The following is a 12,011-nucleotide window of genomic DNA, read 5'->3' as shown; positions in this document are numbered from 1 at the left end:
TCCATAAAGAAGGAGAGATTACATAAATCGTATTACATCCATACAATGTACAAGGCTATAAAAAGAATGAGAAAGCAGTTTATGTACTGCTTTAAGTTTAAACTTTGTTAAGTTAAAAAAAAATTAAAAAGCAAGGTACAGGGGCGCCTGGTGGCTCAGTTGGTTAAGCAACTGCCTTCGGCTCAGGTCATGATCCTGGAGTCCCTGGATCGAGTCCCGCATCGGGCTCCCTGCTCGGCGGGGAGCCTGCTTCTCCCTCTGACCCTCCCCCCTCTCATGTGCTCTCTCTCTCTCATTCTCTCTGTCTCAAATAAATAAAATCTTTAAAAAAAAAAAAAAAGCAAGGTACAGATATGGGTTATGGCATGCTTTCTTTGTATATTTTTCAAAGAAGTAAAAAAATATGTATATATGTTTGCTTGTCTAATACAGAGGCAGCTGGTGGGAGAGGAAATGTGTGGCTGGGGAAGATGGGTAAGAAGTTTTGTTGTTTTTTTTTTTTTTACTATATAACTAACCTTCTATACCTTTTCAGTTTTATACCACATGAACATATTATTATTAAAAGTTACAAAAACTAAAAAGGAAAATTATCAAAAACTACTCATGGATGAGATATTCATAATATATTAAGTGAAAAAATTAAGTTAGCAAAAATTCCCAACTTTACACATAAGAGATATACGTTAAAAAGAGATGAAACCACTATGCTGAAGACTTATCTGTACCACCATGTTCAGTGCAGCATTATTTACAACAGCCAAGACAGGGAGACAATCTAAGTGTCCATCAACAGATGAATGGATTAAGAAAATGTGGTATATTTACATATATAATAGGATACTATTCAACCATAAAAAAACAAGGAAATCTTGCAATTTGCAACATGGATGGACCTAGAGGGCATTAAGCTAAGTGAAATCAGAGAAAGACAAATACTGTATGATCTCACTTATATGTAGAATCCAAGAAAAAAAGGTAAATAAAAAAAATATATGTATACAAACACACCCTGCCCAAACTCACAGAAAAAGAAATCAGATTTTTAGTTACCAGAGCTGGGGAGAGAGGGTAGAGGAATTGAATGAAGATATCAAAAGATACAAACTTCCAGTTATAAGTACTGGAGATGTAATAAACAACGTGATGGCTATAGTTAACTGCTGTATGGTATATTAGAAAACTGCTAAGAGACATTGAGCTGTGAGGTGCTGCTGTGGTGTGTTTACAATCAGCACCATGGCAGAAGACATCAAGACCAAAATCAAGAACTACCAGACTGCCCCTTTTGACAGCCGCTTCCCCAAGCAGAACCAGACCAGGAACTGCTGGCAGAACTACCTGGACTTCCACCGCTGTGAGAAGGCAATGACTGCTAAAGGGGGTGATGTCTCCGTGTGCAAATGGTACCGTCGCGTGTACAAGTCCCTCTGCCCCATATCCTGGGTGTCAGCCTGGGACGACCGGCGGGGAGAAGGCACATTTCCTGGGAAGATCTGAACTGGCTCTACCCACCTCTCCTCTGTCCTCCCTCCTTCTCCCAGGGTGCATGGTGATCCCCACCCTGGGATTCTGAATCATGGCTTAACTAATAATAAATACTCATTGGAAAAGTGAAAAAAACAAAAACAAAAAAAAACTGCTAAGAGAATAAATCCTTAAAATTCTCATCAAAAGAAAAAACATTTTCCTCCTTGCACCTACATCAGACAATGGATGTTAACAAAACTTATTGTGGCTGCATAACTCTGTAATATACAAAAATGATTAAATATACTAAAGTATGATTAGATTGTACACTTTAAAAAAAAATGTGTTAATGGTAAGACAAATACCATATAATCTTTCTCATATGTGGAATCTTAAAAAAAAATCTCAGATACAGAAGCAGGCAATGCAGGGGATGGGAGAAATGGGTGAAGGGAGTTGAAAGGCAAATAATCATTTTAAAGGTAAAATAAAATAGTGCATGGTCAAAATAAAACATTCCCTATAAAAAAATAAATAAAAAATAAAACCATAAATGTAAAAAACAAAACTTATTGTGGTAATCATGTACACTTTAAACTTATACTGTGCAATATGTCAATTACATTTCAATATAAGTGAAAGATAGGATTTACACCAAAATACTGATTATTGATTATAAATTATGCAGCATTATTATAATAGCCAAGACATGGAAACAACCCGAGTGTCCACTGATGGATGAATGAATAAAGAAAATGTGGTATGTGCCCAAATACTGATTACTGATTATAAATTATGCAGCATTATTATAATAGCCAAGACATGGAAACAACCCGAGAGTCCACTGATGGATGAATGAATAAGGAAAATGTGGTATGTGCGCACACACACATAGGAATACCATTCAGCCACAAAAAAGAAGGAAATCCTGCAGTGCCTGGGTGGCTCAGTCAGTTGGGTGCCCGACTCTTGGTTTCCGGCTCAGGTCATGGTCTCAGTGTCAATGAGATGGAGCCCCAGGACGGGCTCTGCTCTCTTGAGATTCTTTCCCTCTCCCTCTCCACCCTCCTCTCAAAAATAAATAAATAAAATCTTAAAAAAAAAAAAAAAGGAAATCCTATTACTATGACAAGTATGGACCTTGAGGACATTATATTAAGTGAAGTAAGTTAGAGGAAGACAAATACTGTATGATCTCACTTATATGTACAATCTTAAAAAAAAAAAAAAAAACTAAACAAAAAACCTAAATTCATTTTAGGTCCTGGGGATGTAATGTACAGCATGATGACTAGTTAATAGCACTATACTGTATATTGCTAAGAGAGATGATCTTAAAAGCTCTCATCACAAGAAAATATTTGTAACTACGTGAGGTGATGATTAACTAGATTTAATGTGATCGTTTTTGCAATATATACAAATATCAAATCATCATGTTGTACCTGAAATAGAATATCAATTATATCCCCCAAAAAATGAGTAAGTAAAATAAGCCACCCCAAAGATTTACACCAAAATATTAACATTCACTATGTTTAGGCCATGAGTTTAAGGATAATTTTTATGTACTTGTTTTCTGAATTTTCTTCAACAGACAGATACTAAGTTTACAATCACGAATATTTTTAAAGAAACACTAAGGGGAGCCTGGGCGGCTCAGTTGGTTAAGCGTCTGCCTTCGGCTCGGGTCATGATCAGGGTCCTGGGATCAAGTCCCGCATGGGGCTCCTTGATCAGCAGGGAGCCTGCTTCTCCCTCTGCCTGCCACTCCCCCTGCTTGTGCGCACGCTCTCTCTGACAAATAAATAAAATCTTAAAAAAAAATTTAAAAAACACTAACGAGATGTTTTGCTTATCAAAATAGTAAAGATCTTTTAAAAGACTAAAACAGTACGCAGCTCCTCTGCAAATATGTGAATCTCTTAAATGTTTACACCTTAAACTAGTTTTCACCTTAAACCAGTAAAATTCACATACTAGGTATCTCTTGTAAGAAACTACCCTTTTAGAAAGCCATCATGTATAAAGTTAGCTATCAGTGCTCTTTTTAAGAACATATAATCAGAAGCAATCTAGTCAATATTACAAAAAAAATGGTTAAATCATGGTCTCTGGTTGAACAAAATATCATAGTTGTTAAAGTACTGCTATAAACATTAGTAATTTGGAAAATGTGTGTGATTTGTTAAAAAAATAAGATACAAAACAGTATATGCAAAAGCATTATAATCAACCACTCCTAAACTTCAAAATTTAAAGATTTATAAAAAGAAAAAAAACTGAAAAGTCATTATTGTGTTGGTTATAAGACCAAGGGTTTTTGCCTTACTGTACTTCATTCTACTCTTCTTTAATAAATATAATTGGTATTATAAAGAAAAAATTCATAATAAAAATGTATATATAATCATCTAAGATTATAATGGACATGCCTATAAGTGATGATAATACATAGGTTAGACCATATAAGGATACTTTTCACAGAAATAGATTAAAATTAGTTTTTCTGAAGTAAATAAAAAATGCCTTAAATTCAAGAAAGATGACAGCAATTATTAAAAGCACCACAGAAATCTCAAGTATGTAAATGTTCTTGCTATAGCTAATGAAGAACAATGATGACAGAAAGATGGCTCAACACTATGTCTCTAATATTACTGAAATCAGATTCTACCTAATCAGAAATATAGTACATAGTATTTCCTCTATAATTATGATTTCCTGATATTACTCAATAATACCTAAAATCAAACATGAGATAAGCATCTGATCAATTTATCACGTTTTCAAGAAAAAGTAAACAGAATATAATACTGAGAGATACCAAAGATACAATTCAGAGAAAAATCAAGTCTATGCAATTTTCAATAAACTAATTCACGAATTTCCTAATAGTATATAATGAAAGCTTTCAGAATAGTAGCCTGCTTTGTTGCAAATTTGTTTAACCTAAGTGAGTTGCAGCTATTTCCATAAAATTCAGATATTTTCTTGAAAAACAAAAATAATGTGTTCCACTCCTGTACAGCGGTCTGCCTCCAACTATGGCCTGTTACTCGTTACTATTTACTATCTACTTGACCTCATGAACTCATTTCACCTGCCTGACTCCTTCAGAAATTTGAGTGATACTTAACCTCACCTACTTTTTTCATAATGAACATACTGTTTACATAATAAAGCTAACAGACTCACTGAAAAAGTTAGATCATATAAAAATGCATAAAATCCTGACACTTAAGCTATAACTTTTAAAAATGTTCATGTATATTCTTTTTTCTAAGCAGAGAGAAATACAGTTGTTTTCAATGTTTATCCACAATATCATAGTTTTGTATGTCAATATTTTAAAATAGCAAATGCTAGGATGTGTAAACTTCTGTAACAAATATACTTCATAAAAACGTAAGAGGTAACATATTCATACATAAAAAGTTTAATCTTGTAGTTTCATACATAAAATAATTTCGATATTCATCTTAAAGTAACATGAAGGATGGGAAAGGGGACAGGACAAGGACATAGGCAACTAATTACTAAAATATATGATAAAGGACACAGTATTTGCAATTAGGCAATAAATAATGCAGTAATTTATGACATTAGGGGAATTATTTAGAAGTTTCACACAGTATGAAGAGGTCAACAAAGTACTCAGTCTTCAAAAAGTAGACAGTAAATCTTTTAAACTATTAAGATTAGCAGGTCTTTGCCCTCTCTGATTCCCTTGGCTAATTCCTCTGTGTCCTTAAAGATTCAAATAGCCAGAGTACATTCTATGGGAACTTCACCTTGACTCTCTAAAGCTTAAATGATCCTCCTTTGTTTAATCTTATTTTCATTGTCATAAACTTGTCTGTAAACTCTTCAAATTCAGTACCCTTGTATCTTCAACACCATGCACAAGGCCTGGCCCAGGACTACATTATCAAATGGAAATAATACTAGTAAATCAAGGCATGAGCAGAACTAGACTCTGCCTAAACTTCAGTACCCTCCTCCTATATGTACTGCTGCTCACATGGAATATTGCTAATTTTTATCTGTAGTCAGTAAATTCTTTTTTTTTTTTAAAGATTTTATTTATTTATCTGACAGAGACAGAGATAGTGAGAGCAGGAACACAAGCAGTGGGAATAGGACAGGAGAGCAGGCTTCCCGCCGAGGAGAGAGCCAGATGTGGGACTCGATCCCAGGACCCTGGGATCATGACCTGAGCCCAAGGCAGACACTTAATGACTGAGCCACCCAGGTGCCCCATAGTCAGTAAATTCTCCCAGAGCCTACCAGTCAGTAACCACCTTCTGAGTCTATTCCATAATTGAAACAGAACCTATTCCCTAGATCTGCCTGAGTTGCATTTTACTAATAAAATGTTTCTTTTCTTTCTTAATAAACAGAATCCATTATAAGAGGGAGCATCTTCAGTTCAGGACTAAGAAATAAAGATGGAGGGGCACCTGGGTGGCCCAGTTGGTTAAACGTCTGCCTTTGGCTCGGGTCTCTGGGATCAGCCCCACAACCGGCTCCCTGCTCAGCAGGGAGTCTGCTTCTCCCTCTCCCTCTCCCCTTGCTTGTGCTCTCTTTCTCTCTCTCAAATAAATAAAAATCTTAAAAAAAATAAAGATGGAAAGTTCTTGTCTGCTTAAGTTTAATAAAACAGGTAACAATTTTCACATAATATTTCCACCTCGGGCGCCTGGGTGGCTCAGTTGGTTAAGCGACTGCCTTCGGCTCAGGTCATGATCCTGGAGTCCCGGGATCGAGTCCCACATCAGGCTCCCTGCTCAGCAGGGAGTCTGCTTCTCCCTCTGACCCTCCTCCCTCTCATGCTGTCTCTCATTCTCTCTCTCGCAAATAAATAAAATCTTAAAAAAAAAAATTAAAAAAAAAAAAAGGGAGCGCCTGGGTGGCTCAGTCGTTAAGCGTCTGCCTTCAGCTCAGGTCATGATCCCAGGGTCCTGGGATCGAGTCCCAATCGGGCTCCCTCCTCGGCGGGAAGCCTGCTCTCCCTCTCCCACTCCCGCTGCTTGTGTTCCTGCTCTCGCTATCTCTGTCTCTGTCAAATAAATAAATAAAATCTTTAAAATATATATATATTTCCACTTCTAAGTGCAAGCATATTAAACTAATTAAAACCATAGATCTTGAAGATTACTTTCAAAGTAGGCAATGTGACATTCACACCAGCCTCTTCACCTTACCCCCAATACAGTTCAGAGATCAAATGAGAAATGAAAATACTGTTTCAAAAACATTTTAATGCATTTATGAATATCATATTGCTAATTAAGCACAAACAAGTTAACATTCTGAGGCATCAGAAAAGACAACTCTTCCATATGGTGCCCCCTTGCTTAGTGTCTCTGATAGTCACAAACCACTGTGCTGGTAGAAACATGAACAACAGTGCATAGGCACTTCCTAAATTCTTAAATCTTTTAGAAAACATAAAGAGAAAAGCTGTAATGTTGCCAAGTTCGGTGTTAAAAATGATATTACATACTTTCTAAACATACAATATGAGAGCATAAAACTATGCTTTGTTAGTACTGAAATAAAAAAGCCTATACTAACTGGGAAAGCCCTGCTAAACACTCTTAATATTGTACCTGCAATTACTTAAGTTTTTACAATGATAAATGTATACCACTCTCTCCAGAGATACACCTACACCATACAATAGCTACATGTTAGTCAATGTGGTAATTCCTGTACAGACTTTTAAAGTTTGGAGGAACCCTAATCTGGTCCAATCTTCTGATTTTATAGATTTGACAAGAGGACTAAAGAATTGAAGTGACTGGAGCAAGGTCGTAAGTTGAAAAAAGCAAGAGTTTTCTGGTTAAGTACTTTAACAGCTTCACTACAGAAAATAGCTTATTCACAAATTTTCCAGATAATGGCTTTTTAATTTTACCTTCTACCCTATGACCATAATGCAATGACATAATTATGAATAAACCTTAAGCTAAAGTTTATACATAATTAAGAGTAGCTTAATATATAAAGAGGCTTCATTCATTTTAAAAAATCAATGATTTAAGGAATCATTCATGTTTTAAAACAACCATTTTAATATTAAAAAAATTGATGCCTATATTTCTGGTACAACCTCTTTCAAGAAGAGGTTGGTGATTGCTTTAAGACACCTCTTAAAAGTGCAAAAGATGGGGCGCCTAGGTGGCTCAGTCGTTAAGCGTCTGCCTTCAGCTCAGGTCATGGTCCCAGGGTCCTGGGATCAAGGCCCACATCAGGCTCCCTGCTTGGCGGGAAGCCTGCTTCTCCCTCTCCCACTCCCCCTGCTGTGTTCCCTCTCTCACTATGTCTCTGTCAGATAAATAAATAAAATATTTTTTAAAAAGGGGGGGGTGCCTGGGTGGCTCAGTTGGTTAAGCGGCTGCCTTCGGCTCAGGTCATGATCCCAGGGTCCTGGAATTGAGCCCCACATCGGACTCCCTGCTCGGTGGGGAGTCTGCTTCTCCCTCTGCCTACTTGTGCTCTCTGTCAAATAAGTAAATAAAATCTTAAAAAAAAAAAAAAGTGCAAAAGATTTCCTGTCTGGTACTGAAAGTACAAAGTCCCCAGTTACGGAAGTTTTCTCTGAGTATTTACACAATACTCCCTGTAGTAAATTTCAAGATGCAAGACTGGCCCACAGAAATAGAAATACAGAGTTCTTATAGAGATAGTATATGCATTAAACCAGGGTAAAACCACTGACACTTAAATAAAAACTAAAGCTTGGTGCTAATATTAAAGCCCCAAAAAAGTGAAGTAACACAATGTAGCAAAAATCTGCAACAAACTCTTCAAATCACTTGAATTATCTGTGGACTCCTAATGTGACAAGCTAGACATCTTAGTATATTAGAATACTAAAACTAAGTAATACATTATAATTCTATTGAAATACCCTATTAGTAAAAAAAATATGGGAAAACATCAACATGTTTGTTTTTTTTTTTTAAAGATTTTATTTATTTATTTTTTAGAGAGCGAGCGAGAGAGAAACAGCATGAGAGGGGAGAGGGTCAGAGGGAGAAGCAGGCTCCCCGCTGAGCCGGGAGCCCGATTCAGGACTCGATCTCAGGACCCTGGGATCATGACCTGAGCCAAAGGCAGACACGCTTAACCATCTGAGCCACCCAGGCGCCCCAACATCTGTTTCTTAAAAGAGCAACACTGGAAGAATTAATTGCTAATGGTTCATACTATTGATGACTAGTTCATACTATTATGAATGGCTACCAATTTTCCTTTGCATGCACAATGGATGTTGCCTAACAGAAAACCTAATTTAAAATATGCAAAATATCTAAAGGACAAAAACTTTACTCAGAGGCCACTGATAACTGCAAGGCCACAATAATAAGCACCAAAAGTGAAAGGCCTTTAATAAGTCACAATAAATGTAATGTATGTTCTTTAGGAGAACCACTGACTTCTTACTGAAAATCAATTTTACACAGAATTTTTAACAAACCTGATTATTTATTTCTGAAGCCCACAGCTGATGATAGCCTGAAATCAAAATATTTTATAGATGAAGAAACTGAGGTTCAGAAAGATGGTTGAGCCAGAAACAAATCCAAATTTTCTAAACTAGGAAGCTTGCATACTTGTACACTGCTGAAAGCAGGGGAAGGCAACCCTGACAACAGCCTGCAAAGACAAAAACCTTAAAAGTAAACACAATTCAAAAAAAAAAAAAAAAAAAAAGCACAGACTCCTACTACAAGACCCATTGTGATTTCAGGGCACCTATAATCCTGAATAATAAACCTTAAACGACGTAAAATGAACTCTAATTAAGAGAGAAGTAATTTATTATAGAAATAATCCTATCTAAAACGGTTAAAATAAAAAAAGGGGGACATGCTAAAACGGGTAAATTTTCGGATACTTAAAAAATATGAGAAGCAGCCATTCTAGATATCCGTGCCTCTTCTGGATTTTACGGCACTACTGCAAAAATGTTCATACACCTCCTCACCCATCATTTTTACGAACCGGCAAATTACTGGCTTTTTTTTTTTTTTTATACCGACACACGCACACGTTTTCCCCTCCATTTGGTTTTAGCTACTAAAAGTTAACAGACTCCCAAAAGTCCAGAACATTTGTTTCTTGGACGTATTTGTCATCACTACTGCAAAAGCTTGGTCCTGAACAAAGTACTGCTGTAGGAATAAATTAAATCAACGGACAAAATGGTGCTTTTATAACATTTCCAAAATGACTAGGAATTCTCCAATCCCGCAGACCCCAACTTAGCTCCTTAAAAGACTAAAGATGAGCCAAATTCGCACACTTCCCCCAAGGCATATGGAGCTCTGAAGCCATCGCCTTCCTCCTAAAGAGTAATTATCTTCTCCTAAAAGGCCTGCGCTGCTCACAGCTCCTCGGAAACGTGGGTGAACTTCGAGACAGCCCTGGGATGAAAAGGGAAGAGCCTGGATTTGTTTTAATCAAAAGGCCTGTATCACTTAACTATGTACGATAGCCGCTGTCTGTGAGAGGAAAAGATCGGAGTAGGAGGAAAGCCTGTTTTCAGTCTAATCTTAACCCCTGTGATCCAGGCTCCTCGCCCGCAAGTCTCCAACCCTAACCTGACAGGACATCAGGTTACTCCTTTCCCACCAATTCTCCCACCTACCCCGCATTAGCGATTAGTCTTACGATTTTGAAGCATCAAAAATCACCCTTGTTCCCTAGAGTTCAGGCCGTCGCTGCTGCCGCCATATTACAGCTTGTGCGGCAAAATGCGTCAGGGAGGGAGGTGTGCGCCCAAGTGAGAGGGCGGGGGCTGGCAGGGGGAGGACCGTTTCCCAGGCCCGGGAGGCACGCCTGGAGGTCCTCTCCAGCTGCAACAGCGGCAAAGCCAGAGCCAAGGTCCTTGAGGGGCTTGTTCAGGGACCAGGCAGCCCAGATACCTCGAGGCGAAGACGGTTGGCTCCGCCGGGCCTAAGGCGTCGACTCCGCCCCTCACCTCGGGCTCTTCCCGCTCTCGTACCCCCGGACTGCTGCAAAGGACGCCACCGAAACAACAGGGGCTTCGCGCCACCTACCTGCTCCTGTAGTCTTCACTTCTCGGGGTCCGGTCCTTTAAAGCGCTTCAAATCTACCGCCGCCAGAAAAGGCGCTAAAGCCCACTAACCGCCTCCCTCCCCCACAAGCCAGTCCCGGCGTGGAGGGAAATCGTCGCGCAGGAAGTACGTCACTGGTTGACCGCATCTCCTGGTGGTGTTCTCTTGCTTGCGCCACCTAAGCCCTCCCTGGAGTTCTAGGATATTGGTACCTGTTAAATACCTAGTTCATAGGTAGTAAATGCTTCTGGTGTGAGTTGATTGGGAACGTTTGTAACCGTCAAAATGCCATATTCTTAGTGAAATGAAGTGCTTCATCCAGTAAACATGTATTCATCCTCTGCCAGAGTATTGGGAAGGAAGCCCTACCTTTAAGGAGCTTCCAGTTCAGCTTCCAGTTAACGCTGTGACACAAGTTTTAAAAAACAGAAACGAACAAAGTGCTAGTTGAGGGAAAGAGGAAATTACATTAGGCGTTGAGGCTCGCTCTCCTTTAAAATTCTCACAGCAACACCATGATATAGGTTATTGATGCTTGTTTTACAGATAAGGAAATCGAGGCTCAGGAAGGTTAAGTGCCTCCTCCCTCCGCTAAATACACTGTTCCTAAATACAAAAGCAAATCTTTGACTCCAAATCCAGGGCTCTCTAGGGAAAATAGGACATATATTGTGTTTTAATTATTTTAAGAGGCAAGCATCCCTAGATTGGGTTAAAAAATAAATGCCTCTGTATTTGGAAGGAGGCGGGCTGACGACAATCCTTGTGGGGACACGGGACGTGGGGTAAATGAGTTTTAAAGGAACTAGCTAAAGGAACTTAGATTTTGTTATTGTATAGAAAGATTTTTCACTCATTTAGGGTAGGTAAATTATCAGCAACAGTTGGGCATGTGATATATGTAAGGGTCTCGACCAATTTTAATAGCAGTAAAACTGAAAGGACAATCCCCCTCCATATCCCCACCCCACCTTAAGGCATTGCCTGTACTGCCCGAGAGCAGCGGCCCACCAATTCAAATGCTAATCTCACCCGGAAACATCCTAACAGAAACACCCATAAATAAATGTTTAATCTAGGTAGCCCTTGGCCCAGTCAGGTTGACACAAAATTAACCATCACAATGGGTATTGCACAATTTATTTATCTGTTGTACTTTAGATGGATATTTGTTTTTGAGTTTTAGCTCTTATTGAATAAAGCTTCTGTGAACATTCTTGTATCTGGTATATTAGAGAACATATATTTCACTTACATGTTGGAAATATACCTAGGAATGGAATTGCTATATTTTAGGATATGGGTAGGATCAGTTTTGGTAGATCCAAAGAATTTTCTGAAGTGGTTGTACAATATTCTTATTGTATATACCTTATGATTCCAGTATTGGTGAGAGCTCTCATTTGCAAATAAACCCAGCTTGAGCTAGTTTAGGTAAAATTAGGAATG

The 12,011-nt window shown here is 38.3% G+C and overlaps 2 protein-coding genes across 5 annotated transcripts in view; one reads left to right on the top strand and one right to left on the bottom strand.

Annotated features, from left to right (window-relative positions):
* The window catches only part of PPIG (peptidylprolyl isomerase G), a 49,615-nt gene extending 38,935 nt beyond the window's left edge, over nt 1–10,680 (bottom strand). The window contains exon 1 of one of the 4 annotated variants that reach the window (XM_021702814.2): nt 10,545–10,680. The gene's annotated coding sequence lies outside the window, so the exon portion shown is untranslated. Of the gene's footprint in view, nt 1–10,155; nt 10,243–10,544 lie in introns of those variants that run through there. The other 3 variants (XM_021702816.2, XM_021702817.2, XM_021702815.2) reach the window with 3 other exon arrangements.
* LOC110591870 (cytochrome c oxidase subunit 6B1-like) lies at nt 1,240–1,500 on the top strand. The gene has a single exon (XM_021702820.1). It carries the CDS (start codon nt 1,240–1,242, stop codon nt 1,498–1,500), a length of 261 nt encoding a protein of 86 aa, XP_021558495.1.
* Nucleotides 10,681–12,011: the final 1,331 nt, after the last annotated feature.

This window comes from Neomonachus schauinslandi, chromosome 3 (assembly GCF_002201575.2).
Source record: "Neomonachus schauinslandi chromosome 3, ASM220157v2, whole genome shotgun sequence".
Taxonomy (NCBI): Eukaryota; Metazoa; Chordata; class Mammalia; order Carnivora; family Phocidae; genus Neomonachus; species Neomonachus schauinslandi.
This window is presented reverse-complemented; position numbering and strand designations above follow the sequence as displayed.